At 40.0% G+C, this 16,464-nt stretch overlaps 1 protein-coding gene across 1 annotated transcript in view; it reads left to right on the forward strand.

The window, feature by feature from the left end:
* Window positions 1-16,464, forward strand: part of LOC128640465 (cilia- and flagella-associated protein 46-like) — a 638,812-nt gene that overhangs the window by 290,150 nt on the left and 332,198 nt on the right. Inside the window, exons 33-35 of the mRNA XM_053692944.1 lie at window positions 4,614-4,797; window positions 7,071-7,224; window positions 7,336-7,604. Coding sequence (XP_053548919.1) covers window positions 4,614-4,797; window positions 7,071-7,224; window positions 7,336-7,604 — 607 coding nt within the window. The remainder of the gene's footprint in view (window positions 1-4,613; window positions 4,798-7,070; window positions 7,225-7,335; window positions 7,605-16,464) is intronic.

Genomic DNA, 16,464 nt, shown 5'->3' on the forward strand with positions numbered 1-16,464 from the left:
TGATCCCCTCCAGTTAGCTAGATTCACACTTAAACAATTAAATGACGTTCGTAGTTACTTAAGCTATGTACATAATCAGCAAGGAGACCCTTGCAATATTACCCTTACCATGCTATCTTATAAACTTTAGATTAGCTGTACCTATGCTCTATATAGAGAAAATTGGAGCGCTGTATCTAGTTCAAAATTTCATCTGGTGTTTCATTCTAGGTCATAACTGTACTGAATATATCTCAAAATGCACTTACAATGTATGACTCCCCTCCATACGAGTATAGTGGTTGTCGCTGAGAACCCAGGTGCAAACCCCGGCCGCTGATCGCGCCCGAAACCCAGCCACGCCTCTTCCCTTCTACACAGAGCTAGGGCTATCTTCTATGCATACTATCCCTTACATATTATTGAGATCACTATGGGGGCCCCCCATCCCCCGCATAAAGCCAACAGGGATGCAGGACAACAGTGTTGACATTTCAGTGCTTCCCAGCAAGTAATATTTAAAGAGTTATGTCCCGATACAATAATTCAGTATTCTGTTTCAGTGCGCTTTAGCGCGTCAAAGCATTTAGATAAGTACATACATATCTGTTCATAACGAATAAAATGTAAAATGTAAAAGAGACACAAAAACATTGAAAACAAAACATGGTTATAACTTATTTTGAGTCATTCTTTAAACTTTGTGTGTCCATGCTCTGCCAGCACTCATGATAAAATCTATCCCCCCTCAAATTGTAATTGTGAGGTCAGATCACAACTAGAGTCCGTCAGGCTCATAATCTGTGTATCACCAGCACATCTTTTCTCCCGGCCGGAATAAATCACGGCCGGGTATTCATACATGTCCATCTTTAGGTGGAAATCTGGCGTGATACCCGGCTCCATTGCCAGCACTCCTTCATAAAATGCGGTACCTGTAGCGATGCTCGGGTGTTTCATTTGAGGCAGGTCAGTAAGTATATTTAAGTCCACATTTTCAGTGATTTTCTGCTTCTGCCGTCTGTAACAGCTAATTCCCCACTAATCCCTGTGGTCTTGCATAATAGAGGTGTCAAGAGTTGCCTGCTGGCTATGACGTGGGATAGACTCCATATTGGGATTGCATGTAAGTTTTTCCCGCCTCGGGTGCTCCCGCGGCAGCCATCGGGGCGCATTTCCATCCGCCATTACCAGACCAGTGACAGGCATCATATAGTTAATGATAGTTGGCTGCTGTACGATCATCGGAGCCGTCTTAATGTGTTGGGTCTTGGGCTTTCCCTGAAGGGGTGTATGGACTGGGTCGAGCTTACCTCGGTACAAATCCTCTCCAGCCTCCTGAAACAAAACTGGCCGGTCCGGTAATGCTATCTGATCAGATCCCTCTGCTCTGTCAATAAGGAGCTGCAGCTCCTGCTCTGTGGGTGCTTTATCAATTAGTGCCATTAGCATGGCTTCCAGCTTAGCAAAGCAGCTGTCTATTTTATCATTAAACTCTCTAGTCTCGATTGCGACGTTCCTGTGTAACTATAGTCTCTTTGGCGCCCTTGTATCTTGCGTTGGTATGTGTTTTCTCTGTGATATGATAAAGGCTGTTCTTTGTGAGTTAATAAAGGCTGTTCTTTATGAGATGATAAAGACGATCAGCTCCAGCAAATTACCCCGGAGGTCCAGGGGGGAACGCTGCCTGCGAGATTAGCCGCCGCTGCAAGCCTCTTTTGTCCAGTTTCAGCCCAGGGATCATGAACACAGCAAGCTGAAGTTAATATTTCACTCTTTGATGGGTAAAAGCTGTATAATCTGAGCTATAATCGGCGGATTAATGTCATCTCACCCGGAGCTCATGATACATGCGATTGCACAGAGCCGCTACTTGGACACGCCCCCACTTTGCTTTCATTTCTTGCTAAACCAGAAAGTTTTTGTATTAGTGATGCTTACTTGTCTTTCATTTAAGTATAACTAACCATATTAAGAAAAATGCATTGACATCTGCAGTTTATGCCATAATTCGCAATTTGATCAGATTGTTGTGGATGCGAAATTCAAGCCAATTTTGACTTGTGTTATCTCCACTGTATAGTGTAGACTTCTCTTTTATTTGAAAAGCTGGCTCATAAAATGCACGACTTTGGTACATGTTATGCAACATTTATAAATGATCTATTATCTCTCTTCTACACAAACTTACAGCCTCTTCTGTAGTGAGAATAGTGAAAGGTTACATTTATACATTGCACTGTCATTTTATATACAATGAAAACAACACAGACACATAAACTTGTCATTTATTTTATATTCTTACGCCTAGATTACGAGTTTTGTGGTAAGATGAATAAGCAGCGTTAACAGGTCCTAACGCTGCTTTTTCACACCCGCTGCTATTACGAGTCTTGCAGGTTTAGGGGCACCGCACACTTTTTTGGCCTTACCGCAAACCAACTTACGCAAATTGCGTATAGTCTTTTTTCAATGGGACTTCCATAGTGCCGGTATTACAAGTTTGTCCTGGGAGGCCAAAAAGTGAGCAGTACACCCTATCCCGTCAAGATTCCTAACGCATTTTAAAGTCAGTAGTTATGAGTTTTACGCTACAAAGCTGTAGCATAAAACTCATAACTAAAGTGCTAAAAAGTACACTAACACCCATAAACTACCTATTAACCCATAAACCGAGGCCCTCCCGCATCGCAAACACTATAATAAAAATATTAACCCTTAATCTGCCGCTCCGGACATCGCCCCCACTAGAATAAACATATTAACCACTAAACCGCCGCACTCCCGCCTCGCAAACACTAGTTAAATATTAACCCCTAATCTGCCGCTCCGGACATCGCCGCCACCTACATTATATTTATTAACTCCTAATCTGCTGCCCCCAACATTGCCGACACCTACATTATATTTATTAACCCCTGATCTCTCTTCCCCAATGTCGCCTCAACCTACCTACATTTATTAACCCCTAATCTTCCGCCCCCAACGTCGCCGCCACTATTCTAAAATTATTAACCCCTAAACCTAAGTCTAACCCTAACCCCCCCTAACAAATGTAATTTAAATAAATCTAAATAAAATTATTATCATTAACTAAATTATTCCTATTTAAAACTAAATACTTACCTGTAAAATAAACCCTAAGCTAGCTACAATATAACTAATAGTTACATTGCAGCTATCTTAGGTTTTATTTTTATTGCACAGGCAAGTTTGTATTTATTTTAACTAGGAACTAGTTAGTAAATAGTTATTAACTATTTACTAACTACCTAGTTAAAATAAATACCAATTTACCTGTAAAATAAAACCTAACCTGTCTTACACTAACACCTAACATTACACTACAATTAAATCAATTACATTAATTAAATACAATTAACTAAATTACAAAAAAAACACTAACTAATTAACTAAATTATTCCTATTTAAAACTAAATACTTACCTGTAAAATAAACCCTAAGCTAGCTACAATATAACTAATAGTTACATTGTAGCTATCTTAGGGTTTATTTTTATTTTACAGGCAAGTTTGTATTTATTTTAACTAGTTAGAATAGTTACTTAATAGTTGTTAACTATTTAATAACTACCTAGCTAAAATAAATACAAATTGACCTATAAAATAAAACCTAACCTAAGTTACACTAACACCTAACACTACACTACAATTAAATAAATTACCTAAATGAAATACAATTAAATAAATTAAATACAATTAGCTAAATTACAAAAAAAACAAACACTAAATTACAGAAAATAAAAAACAAATTACAAGATCTGTAAACTAATTACACCTAATCTAATAGCCCTATTAAAAAAATCTAGTTTGTTTTTTAAATATCTAAACAAAGTCTTAAAGTGATTCTAGAAACAACTACACATATTTTTAGTGGCAACCATGCAACACGTTTTATATATAAAAGTCTGTACAAAAATGTCATAAAAGAGTAAACTTGTCTAGTTTGTATTATAGTCGTATGCTTATCCCAGGTATTGTTGAAGTTCCCCACAGTGTTTGTCATTACCCCCCCAATGCAAGTTTATTACAATAATCATCCTCCCTTTCTGTGAAGAAGTGATTGCACAAATTACTCCTGAACCTACTACTACTTGAGATCATGACCCCTTGTTCTTGAATTTTTCTTTGTTTTTTTTTTTTTAAATACTCACAGCCTCAGCTTTACTAAGCCCCTTAAAGGGACAGTTAAGTCATAATTAAACATTCATGATTCGGACAGAGCATACTATTTTAAACAACTTTCCAATTTACTTCTATCATTTAATTTGCTTTCTTCGTTATTTATCCTGTGTTGAAGAGTTTATCTAGGTAAGTTCAGGAGTAGCAAAGGTGCTGGCTGTTGATTGGTGGCTGCACATAAATGCCTATTGTCATTGGCTCACCCCATGTGGTTAGTTAGCAACCAGTAATAGATCACTGCTCCTTTAACAAATGCAACAAGGATAATTAAGCAAATTTGAAAATAGAAGTTAACAGGACATTTGTTTAAAATTGTATGTTCTACCTAAATCATAAAAGAAGAGAGAGAGAGAGTCTAATGTATAAATAAAAAATAATAATTTAATGTCCCTTTGAGAATAATCTAATTGTTTTTCGTTCTTTAATATCTAGTGTCATTTTCAAGCACCGTGTACTGGTGAAGGCAAGACTGGGTCAGAACTTTTTTATGGATATCCAGAAGTTCAAAGATGAAAGTGAAGACTATCTATCTTACATATGGCATCTTGTTGCTCTTACTGCTGAAAATACAAGTGAACAGCTAGCTTGCTATCAAAATGCAATTGATGCACTTCAGGTTTGGCAAATATATATATATATATATATATATATATATATTCCATTTATTTGTGCCTGCGGTTTCAAATGATAGGGGGAAGTGAGTTTAGAAATACAATTTCTTTAGCTTGTTGTACACAACAGACCTGGGAGTTCTACAGAGCAGTGGTCGGTTTCTATGCTTTTATTATGAATTCTATCCTAATGTATTTTTGTACTAGATTTTCTCAGGGCAACAAGAAAGGGGGGATTGGTATCCTTCCATCTCCCTTTAAGATGAGTAAGGGGTCATAAGAACAAACTTGATTAAATTTCCCCCTTGCTCCATTTGCCAACCCTCCTTTATTAGTGACAGTTTTCCTATTATACTCACATTTAGGTTGGGATTCCTATAGTTTCTTGTTTACTGTTTTAAAAGCATTTAAGTGATCCATGATAATTATGTCTATTTTCCAAAAATATATAAATCTTTCTAGTCTTATTATTTTTTTAAACTAGGATTTTGTTAAAATAAGCCAGATTGTACTGAATGGGTGTAACTAGAACCAACTAACCCTGCAGAAAGTTTTAAGTTATCCCCCAGGCCCCCCCATTCCCAACAGCAGAAAGTTAATTTAAAACATGGTTATGTGATATTCATGTTTTGGACATCCTTGGACACATTGAACCTTTAGTTGAATGTGCCTTTATCCTGTGCACTTCAACCAGTTAGTCCCCCCTAGAAATGTGGATCCCATACCAACTGGTATCCAAACTAAACTACAACAGTATGAAACGCTTAAAAACTCTTGCTGGTACCAGGACTTTTTTAATTCGCCTCTAAACATAGAGGTGCAGTCATAACTTTCTTTATATGAGTTACAAAACCATACATACCATCCTCATACATTCACCATTTAGTTTCAGCAGTGATTTAACCACTTGATTTCCTTAAACAAACACCAGTCACATTTAACATTTGATTCCTGGATCACACAAGTTAATTAACGGTATAAACCAATGCTGTTCAACACACTTGTAGCAGCGATTTAACTTCTTAAGTGCTGAGAACACATTTGGAAGTGCTTTATTGAATTGACTACCCCTACCCCTTTTATGGGTTAACCCGAGTGATATGCTACATTTGGCAGTGGTGTGCACAGGGAATTAAAGAAGATGCTAAGGAGGAGTACGAGATCACTAAGCATGGCTGCTGCATAAATTTGCAGCCAGGTGGAAAAGATGATCAGCTGTTCTGGTCTCGAAGAGAAGGTATGTGGCTGTGAGCCACGCATCTGTCCACAGAAAGCAAAGCCAGAGTATTTTATCAGTTGCAAGGTAATTGCTGAATCCTGGATTAAAGGGGCATTCCAGTTGAAGTACACATCAGCACATTTCTATTTCACTTAGAAGTTTTGCATATATTTTATTAACCAAAGTTAATTTAAGTAAAAGCTGACATAAGTGTTGTGCTGAAAAAACATCTCCGCCAACTAAGAGGCAGTGGCGTTAAAACATCCCAGGATGATTTGTCTGGGAGGATTGACAAGCTCTCACAATTGGTTGCACAAAAGCAGGAGGCGGGGCTGCAAGCTATTTCAATGATAAATTGAGGCGGTGAATGCAGCTTGTTCAGCCCAAACACAAGTAGACAGCATACTGCAGCGAATGCAGCTGTTTCCGTAAGAGCCTTCAGGCTCGCCAGAAACATAAGTTAAGAAGCAGAGGTCGTAAGACCGCTGCTCCTTAACTCGTCCACCACCTCTGAGGCGGCGGACAGCAATAATCCCGATCCAATATGATCGGGATGATTGACACCCCCTGCTAGCGACCAATTGGCCGCAAATCTACAGGGGACAGCATTGCACAAGCTTTTCACAAGGAATGCTTGTGCAATGATAAATGCAGACAGCATAGGCTGTCGGCATTTATCGATGTGGGGCAGACATGATCCACTATAGTGGATCATGTCCGCCCGCACATTGATAAATCGGCCCCTAGGAATATTGGATCTAGATTGTATGAGGCACAATTACGTTTCAACAATATAGCCATTGAAAATGTTACCGTCAACATTTGGTCCGATAATAAAACTGATGCTAAATTATTATGTCTGCAGTAATATCTCTTTGATGATATGATATTGGCTTAAATATTGACAACGTTATATGTTACACTTGAAGATTATGGTTGAGGTTATCCTGTGGTGATATTAGTTAGGTCACACTATTATTTGTGGCTAAAAATACTATTCTACCTTTGATCACAGTTTCTGTATATAAAAAAATGTTTATGTAATATTTCCTTTCACAGAAACCAGAAAATGAGTGGCAGAAAGTTGATTACTTGATGGAATTTGCAGAATGGCTGTACTGCAACCAATTTCCTCTTAGAGATGCCCTTAATCAGCTTGACTGGGCCGTAGATATTTTACTTCAGATGAAATTTTCAAATTATGCTGAAGAAGGTAAAATTCAAACCAGTTATAGCTTCTCTGAACACATTTTACTTTGTTCTGATGTTTAGCTGATTTTGTTTATTGCGATCCGTGCATCTGGTTCCTTTTTTCTCCAAATAGATAAGAGTCAAAAGGCGAAGCTGAAGGCCAGAAAAAAATCTTCCATGCATAAAGATCAAAGAAATGATGAAGATACAGAGGCTACAAAGAGTGAAGATGGCGACACTTTTAACATTTCCCATAATGCTTTTGAAGATTTAAGGAATGTGAGGCAGCTGGAGACATTGGTTCGAGCTTACACATTAATGGCAGTTATTTGCGGTCCCAGTTCACCTTATCATGAACAACATTGTCTAATGGCATATGCTTATGTTATGCGCATTTGGAAAGTAAGTTAATTATATGTCTATTTCATATTTTGCTTTTGCATTAGTGCTTTACGTAGTATTTTAAATGTATTATTTTTATTGATCTCAGAAAATGCTAAATAATTATATAGATAAAATTGTCTTTTATTTATTTTTGTACATTGTTTAAACAAAACACTTATTTTTGTAGTTTATGTAACTATTATAAATTTGTATCTATTATTATTTAATATGACATTAAAATCCATATAATAATAAATGTAATTTAGATTAGTGTTGTTTATTATAGTGAGTTTTTATAATGCTTTTAAATTCTCATAGCCATTTGTGTAAAGCAACAAATATAAAACGTGCAAAGTTGCATTATAAAGTTTCAGATTGGAGTTCTACAGCTGCTTATGGTGGTCAATCATATAAAAGGGATCTAATAGTCGAACCTGAGTGCAGTTCAGTTTTAAATAGAAGTATTGTTGTGATAAACATCTGTTAAAGGGACATGAAACCCAACATTTTTATAATTCAGATAGAGAAAACAATTTTAAAAGTTTCCAATTTATTTCTATTATTAAATTTGTTGATGAGATATCTAGGTAGCGCGCACATGTCTGGGGCACTACATCACAGGAAATGGTGCTGCCATCTAGTGTTCTTGCTATTGTATAATATTGTTGCAATACTGCTGCCATAAATTACTGCAGTTAACACTGCTGAACATACCTTACTGCTTTTCAGCAAAGGATAACACGAAAACAAAGAACATTTGATAATAGAAGTACATTGGAAAGTTGTTTTAAATTGTATGTTCTATCTGAATCATGAAAGGAATTTTTTGGGCTTTTTGTCCCTTTAATAAAAATATAATGCAAAAATGATTCTCATGCACATTTCAAGTTTGGCAATTGTGTCTCTTTATTAAAGGTTGCACCATGATGTGTCAAATAGCACTGTTCTAAATGTAATACTACTTCATCATTAAAAGGAGGGATATCTAAAATGTCTATACGTGCATTTATATGTTTATTATAATCATTTTTGCAATATACTTATAATAAGAAATCGTTTTAGATGTATATGCACGCGTCCATTACGTTCAAATGAGGGGCCTGCTCACAGAGCCAAGATCTAGTCAGTTTGGGGGTTCGGGGCAATTAGCAGTCATTAATTGCAACAATAACAGGCAAAATAATAATGTATATTGCATCTTTTACTAGGCTTTCATCATTTTATGAGACTCTTACATTGTGGTTAATGTCCCTTTAGTGGGACACTGACATGACCTTGTAAAACTGCAATTAATAATGCATATTTTAGCTAAAGGTTTGTGAAATGTGTTTTATGTTTCATCTTGTGCAATCGTGCAACCTATTGCTTTCTCCAACATAGGTGTGTCCGGTCCACGGCGTCATCCTTACTTGTGGGATATTCTCTTCCCCAACAGGAAATGGCAAAGAGCCCAGCAAAGCTGGTCACATGATCCCTCCTAGGCTCCGCCTTCCCCAGTCATTCTCTTTGCCGTTGCACAGGCAACATCTCCACGGAGATGGCTCAGAGTTTTTTGGTGTTTAAATGTAGTTTTTATTCTTCAATCAAGAGTTTGTTATTTTAAAATAGTGCTGGTATGTACTATTTACTCTGAAACAGAAAAGAGATGAAGATTTCTGTTTGTATGAGGAAAATGATTTTAGCAACCGTTACTAAGATCGATGGCTGTTCCCACACAGGACTGTTGAGAGGAATTAACTTCAGTTGGGGGAAACAGTGAGCAGACTTTGGCTGCTTGAGGTATGACACATTTCTAACAAGACTTGGTAATGCTGGAAGCTGTCATTTTCCCTATGGGATCCGGTAAGCCATTTTCTTAATTTTCAATATAAGAATACAAGGGCTTCACAAGGGCTTTAAAGACTGGTAGACATTTTTCTGGGCCAAAACGATTACTATATAAGCATGTTTAATGGTTTATAACTTAGGAGAGTTATTTTAATCTTGGCAAATTGTTAAAAAAACGGACAGGCACTGTATTGGACACCTTTTTCACTGGGGGCCTTTTCTAGTCATAGGCAGAGCCTCATTTTCGCGCCACTAATGCGCAGTTGTTTTTGAGAAGCAAGGCATGCAGATGCATGTGTGAGGAGCTCAGATCCACTGAAAAAGCTTATTGAAGGCGTCATTTGGTATCGTATTCCCCTCTGGGCTTGGTTGGGTCTCAGCAAAGCAGATACCAGGGACTGTATAGGGGTTAAATGTAAAAACGGCTCCAGTTCCGTTATTTTAAGAGTTAAAGCTTTCAAATTTGGTGTGCAATACTTTTAAGGCTTTATGACACTGTGGTGAAATTCTGGTGAATTTTGAACATTTCCTTCATACTTTTGCGTGTATTCAGTAAAAAAGTGTGTTCAGTTTAAAATTTAAATAGACAGTAATGGTTTTATTTTAAAACGTTTTTTGTGCTTTGTTACCATGTTTATGCCTATTAACATGTCTGAACTATCAGATAGACGATGTTCTGTATGTTCGGAAGCCAAGGTTCCTATCCATTTAAATATATGTGATAAATGTGACAAACAAAGTAGGGACAATGATACCACTGATAATAATGTTGCCCAAAACGATTCCTTAAGTGAGGGGAGTAAGCATGGTACTGCATCATCCCCTTCTATGTCTACACCAGTCTTGCCCACTCAGGAGGCCCCTAGTACATCTAGTGCGCCAATCCTCCTTACTATGCAACAATTAACGGCTGAAATGGATAATTCTATTAAAAACATTTTAGCCAAAATGCCCACTTATCAGCGAAAGCGCGACTGCTCTGTTTTAGATACTGAAGAGCATGAGGACGCTGATGATAATGGTTCTGACATGCCCTTACACCAGTCTGAAGGGGCCAGGGAGGTTTTGTCTGAGGGAGAAATTTCAGATTCAGGAAAAATTTCTCAACAGGCTGAACCTGATGTTATTACATTTAAATTTAAATTGGAACATCTCCGCGCTCTGCTTAAGGAGGTGTTATCTACTCTGGATGATTGTGACAATTTGGTCATTCCAGAGAAATTATGTAAAATGGACAGGTTCCTAGAGGTCCCGGTGCCCCCCGAAGCTTTTCCTATACCCAAGCGGGTGGCGGACATTGTAAATAAAGAATGGGAAAGGCCCGGCATACCTTTTGTCCCTCCCCCTATATTTAAGAAATTATTTCCTATGGTCGACCCCAGGAAGGTCTTATGGCAGACAGTCCCCAAGGTCGAGGGGGCGGTTTCTACTCTAAACAAACGCACCACTATCCCTATAGAAGATAGTTGTGCTTTTAAAGATCCTATGGACAAAAAATTAGAGGGTTTGCTAAAAAAGATGTTTGTTCAGCAAGGTTACCTTCTACAACCAATTTCATGCATTGTTCCTGTCACTACAGCAGCGTGTTTCTGGTTCGAGGAACTAGAAAAGTCGCTCAATCAAGCATCCTCTTATGAGGAGGTTATGGGCAGAGTTCAAGCACTTAAGTTGGCTAACTCTTTTACCTTGGACGCCACTTTGCAATTAGCTAGATTAGCGGCGAAAAATTCAGGGTTTGCTATTGTGGCGCGCAGAGCGCTTTGGCTAAAGTCTTGGTCAGCGGATGCGTCCTCCAAGAACAAATTGCTTAACATTCCTTTCAAGGGGAAAACGCTGTTTGGCCCTGACTTGAAAGAGATTATTTCAGATATCACTGGGGGCAAGGGCCACGCCCTTCCTCAGGATAGGTCTTTTAAGGCTAAAAATAAACCAAATTTTCGTCCCTTTCGCAGAAACGGACCAGCCTCAAGTTCTACATCCTCTAAGCAAGAGGGTAATACTTCTCAAAACAAGCCAGCCTGGAGGCCAATGCAAGGCTGGAACAAAGGTAAGCAGGCCAAGAAACCTGCCACTGCTACCAAGACAGCATGAGATGTTGGCCCCCGATCCGGGACCGGATCTGGTGGGGGGCAGACTTTCTCTCTTCGCTCAGGCTTGGGCAAGAGATGTTCTGGATCCTTGGGCGCTGGAAATAGTCTCCCAAGGTTATCTTCTGGAATTCAAGGAGCTACCCCCAAGGGGAAGGTTCCACAGGTCTCAATTGTCTTCAGACCACATAAAAAGACAGGCATTCTTACATTGTGTAGAAGACCTGTTAAAAATGGGAGTGATTCATCCTGTTCCATTAGGAGAACAAGGGATGGGATTCTACTCCAATCTGTTCATAGTTCCCAAAAAAGAGGGAACATTCAGACCAATCTTAGATCTCAAGATCCTAAACAAATTTCTCAAGGTTCCATCGTTCAAAATGGAAACCATTCGGACAATTCTTCCTACCATCCAGGAAGGTCAATTCATGACCACGGTGGATTTAAAGGATGCGTATCTACATATTCCTATCCACAAGGAACATCATCGGTTCCTAAGGTTCGCCTTTCTGGACAAGCATTACCAGTTTGTGGCACTTCCATTCAGATTAGCCACTGCTCCAAGAATTTTCACAAAGGTACTAGGGTCCCTTCTAGCGGTACTAAGACCAAGGGGCATTGCAGTAGTACCTTACTTGGACGACATACTGATTCAAGCGTCGTCTCTACCACAAGCAAAGGCTCATACGGACATTGTCCTGGCCTTTCTCAGATCTCACGGGTGGAAAGTGAACGTAGAAAAAAGTTCTCTATCTCCGTCAACAAGAGTTCCCTTCTTGGGAACAATAATAGACTCCTTAGAAATGAGGATTTTTCTGACAGAGGCCAGAAAATCAAAACTTCTAAGCTCTTGTCAAGTACTTCATTCTGTTCTTCTTCCTTCCATAGCGCAGTGCATGGAAGTAATAGGTTTGATGGTCGCGGCAATGGACATAGTTCCTTTTGCGCGAATTCATCTAAGACCATTACAACTGTGCATGCTCAGTCAGTGGAATGGGGATTATACAGACTTGTCTCCGACGATACAAGTAGATCAGAGGACCAGATATTCACTCCGTTGGTGGCTGACCCTGGACAACCTGTCACAAGGGATGAGCTTCCGCAGACCAGAGTGGGTCATTGTCACGACCGACGCCAGTCTGGTGGGCTGGGGCGCGGTCTGGGAACCCCTGAAAGCTCAGGGTCTTTGGTCTCGGGAAGAATCTCTTCTCCCGATAAATATTCTGGAACTGAGAGCGATATTCAATGCTCTCAAGGCTTGGCCTCAGCTAGCAAAGGCCAAATTCATACGGTTTCAATCAGACAACATGACGACTGTTGCGTATATCAACCATCAGGGGGGAACAAGGAGTTCCCTGGCGATGGAAGAAGTGACCAAAATAATTCAATGGGCGGAGACTCACTCCTGCCACTTGTCTGCAATCCACATCCCAGGAGTGGAAAATTGGGAAGCGGATTTTCTGAGTCGTCAGACATTTCATCCGGGGGAGTGGGAACTCCATCCGGAAATCTTTGCCCAAATAATTCAATTGTGGGGCATTCCAGACATGGATCTGATGGCGTCTCGTCAGAACTTCAAGGTTCCTTGCTACGGGTCCAGATCCAGGGATCCCAAGGCGACTCTAGTGGATGCACTAGTAGCACCTTGGAGCTTCAACCTAGCTTATGTGTTCCCACCGTTTCCTCTCATTCCCAGGCTGGTAGCCAGGATCAAACAGGAGAGGGTATCGGTGATCTTGATAGCTCCTGCGTGGCCACGCAGGACTTGGTATGCAGATCTGGGGAATATGTCATCGGCTCCACCATGGAAGCTACCTTTGAGACAGGACCTTCTTGTTCAAGGTCCGTTCGAACATCCGAATCTGGCCTCACTCCAACTGACTGCTTGGAGATTGAACGCTTGATTTTATCAAAGCGAGGGTTCTCAGATTCTGTCATTGATACTCTTGTTCAGGCTAGAAAGCCTGTTACTAGAAAAATCTACCATAAAATATGGAAAAAATATATCTGTTGGTGTGAATCTAAAGGATTCCCATGGAACAAGATAAAAATTCCTAAGATTCTATCCTTTCTTCAAGAAGGTTTGGAGAAAGGATTATCTGCAAGTTCTTTGAAGGGACAGATTTCTGCTTTATCTGTTTTACTTCACAAAAAGCTGGCGGCTGTGCCAGATGTTCAAGCTTTTGTTCAGGCTCTGGTCAGAATCAAGCCTGTTTACAAACCTTTGACTCCTCCTTGGAGTCTCAATTTAGTTCTTTCAGTTCTTCAGGGGGTTCCGTTTGAACCCCTACATTCCGTTGATATCAAGTTATTATCTTGGAAAGTTTTGTTTTTGGTTGCAATTTCTTCTGCTAGAAGAGTTTCAGAGTTATCTGCTCTGCAGTGTTCTCCTCCTTATCTGGTGTTCCATGCAGATAAGGTGGTTTTGCGTACTAAACCTGGTTTTCTTCCGAAAGTTGTTTCTAACAAAAATATTAACCAGGAGATAATCGTGCCTTCTTTGTGTCCGAATCCAGTTTCAAAGAAGGAACGTTTGTTGCACAATTTGGATGTAGTTCGTGCTCTAAAATTCTATTTAGAGGCTACAAAGGATTTCAGACAAACATCTTCCTTGTTTGTTGTTTATTCTGGTAAAAGGAGAGGTCAAAAAGCAACTTCTACCTCTCTCTCTTTTTGGCTTAAAAGCATCATCAGATTGGCTTATGAGACTGCCGGACGGCAGCCTCCTGAAAGAATCACAGCTCATTCCACTAGGGCCGTGGCTTCCACATGGGCCTTCAAGAACGAGGCTTCTGTTGATCAGATATGTAAGGCAGCGACTTGGTCTTCACTGCACACTTTTACCAAATTTTACAAATTTGATACTTTTGCTTCTTCTGAGGCTATTTTTGGGAGAAAGGTTTTGCAAGCCGTGGTGCCTTCCATCTAGGTGACCTGATTTGCTCCCTCCCATCATCCGTGTCCTAAAGCTTTGGTATTGGTTCCCACAAGTAAGGATGACGCCGTGGACCGGACACACCTATGTTGGAGAAAACAGAATTTATGTTTACCTGATAAATTACTTTCTCCAACGGTGTGTCCGGTCCACGGCCCGCCCTGGTTTTTTAATCAGGTCTGATGATTTATTTTTTCTAACTACAGTCACCACGGTATCATATGATTTCTCCTATGCAAATATTCCTCCTTTACGTCGGTCGAATGACTGGGGAAGGCGGAGCCTAGGAGGGATCATGTGACCAGCTTTGCTGGGCTCTTTGCCATTTCCTGTTGGGGAAGAGAATATCCCACAAGTAAGGATGACGCCGTGGACCGGACACACCGTTGGAGAAAGTAATTTATCAGGTAAACATAAATTCTGTTTTGGTTTGCTCGTGAAATAACTACGGATGGCAGGCAAACTGTTATACATTCGCTATGACAGAGCTGTCAGTGTTGCCTGTCATACGTATGTAGGTATATTTGTTGTAGCACACATTTGCCACTAGAGTGATGATTGCCTCTGGGTGCTAATTAATGCTGCCTCGTGCTGCATATGTAGGGATTCCAACTAATACCTTGAATTAAACAAAACAGGTTTTGTTTGTAAGTTTTTCTTTTTGTCTATTTAAGGATCGGTTACATTCTCTTGGCAATTTTGTTCTATGAAGATTGTTTTTTTTTTTCAGATTTGGTGCCCGGCTACTGCTGTGTAAGCTTGTTGCAAACAATTTCAATAAATACATTAGATGTGCAGTTGATAGAATTGTTAATTAGTATCAAGTCTGCCAGTACCAATTGCGCTTTACGTAGCATTTAAGTAGAGGTGTAAAAAAAAGTAGTAGCAGCCTATGTTATAAATATACATACAGAAAGAGAAGCAGTCTGCCAGGAACGAACAACAGCTCAATGGCTTGTTCTATGTCCCGGTTAACACCTGGGAGTTTTTGCCCAATTGTGCTTTACACAGGAAAACTCTCCTGAAGTATATCAGTCTGATCCCGCCTAACAAGGTCAGTCCAGCACTGAAATACCAGACAATTCTTCTCTGAACAAGGGAAACGGCAACCCCAGACGATTGTTTCGGCCTCGTTTGGGCCTCCTCAGTGAGGTGCACTCATATCCCTCTAAGCACATTGGGCAAGGAGTCCACGTCTTGTTTCTCCCATAACCCTTAGGGAGACTTTCCCCAGGGTCATAATAATGCAAATTCAAACAGAAAGAGAAGCAATCTGCCAGGAACGAACAACAGCTCAGTGGCTTGTTCTATGGCCCTATTAACACCTGAGAGTAGCTTATTTTTGCCCAATTGTGCTTTGCACAAAGGAAAACGGTCCTGAAGTATATCAGTCTGATCCCGCCTAACAAGGTCAGTCCAGCCCAGAAATACCAGGCAATTCTCCTCTTAACAAGGGAAAACGGCAACCCAAACAATCATTTTGGCCTCTTTGGGCCTCCCTTTCGGGGCTGGACTGACCTTACTTGGCGGGATTAGACTGATATACTTCAAGATAGTCCTCCTCTGTGAAAACACAACTGGGCTAAAAGAGGCTGCTCCGAGGTGGTAACTCGCCATAGAACAAGCTACTTCGCTGTTGTTTGTTCCTGGTAGAGCGCTTCTCTCTTTGTATGTTATAAATATGTTTGAATTAATTTTGACCTGTAGATAAGCAGCCAGCAAGCTCCTTTTATTTTACCAGTTGAAATCTGTTACACCAGCTGCTGGTTTACGCCCCACATGATTGACACCATCTGAACCAAATACGTTTATCTTGGTCTCATCGGACCACAGGACATGGTTCCAGTAATCCATGTCCTAAGTCTGCTTGTCTTCAGCAAACTGTTTGCGGGGTTTCATCTTTAGAAGAGGCTTCCTTCTGGGACAACAGCTATGCAGACCAATTTGATGCAATGTGCGGCATATGGTCTGAGCAATGACAGGCTGACCCCCCACTCCTTCAACCTCTAGAGCAATGCTGGCAGCACTC

The sequence above is a fragment of the Bombina bombina genome, chromosome 9, assembly GCF_027579735.1.
Source record: "Bombina bombina isolate aBomBom1 chromosome 9, aBomBom1.pri, whole genome shotgun sequence".
Lineage (NCBI taxonomy): Eukaryota > Metazoa > Chordata > Amphibia > Anura > Bombinatoridae > Bombina > Bombina bombina.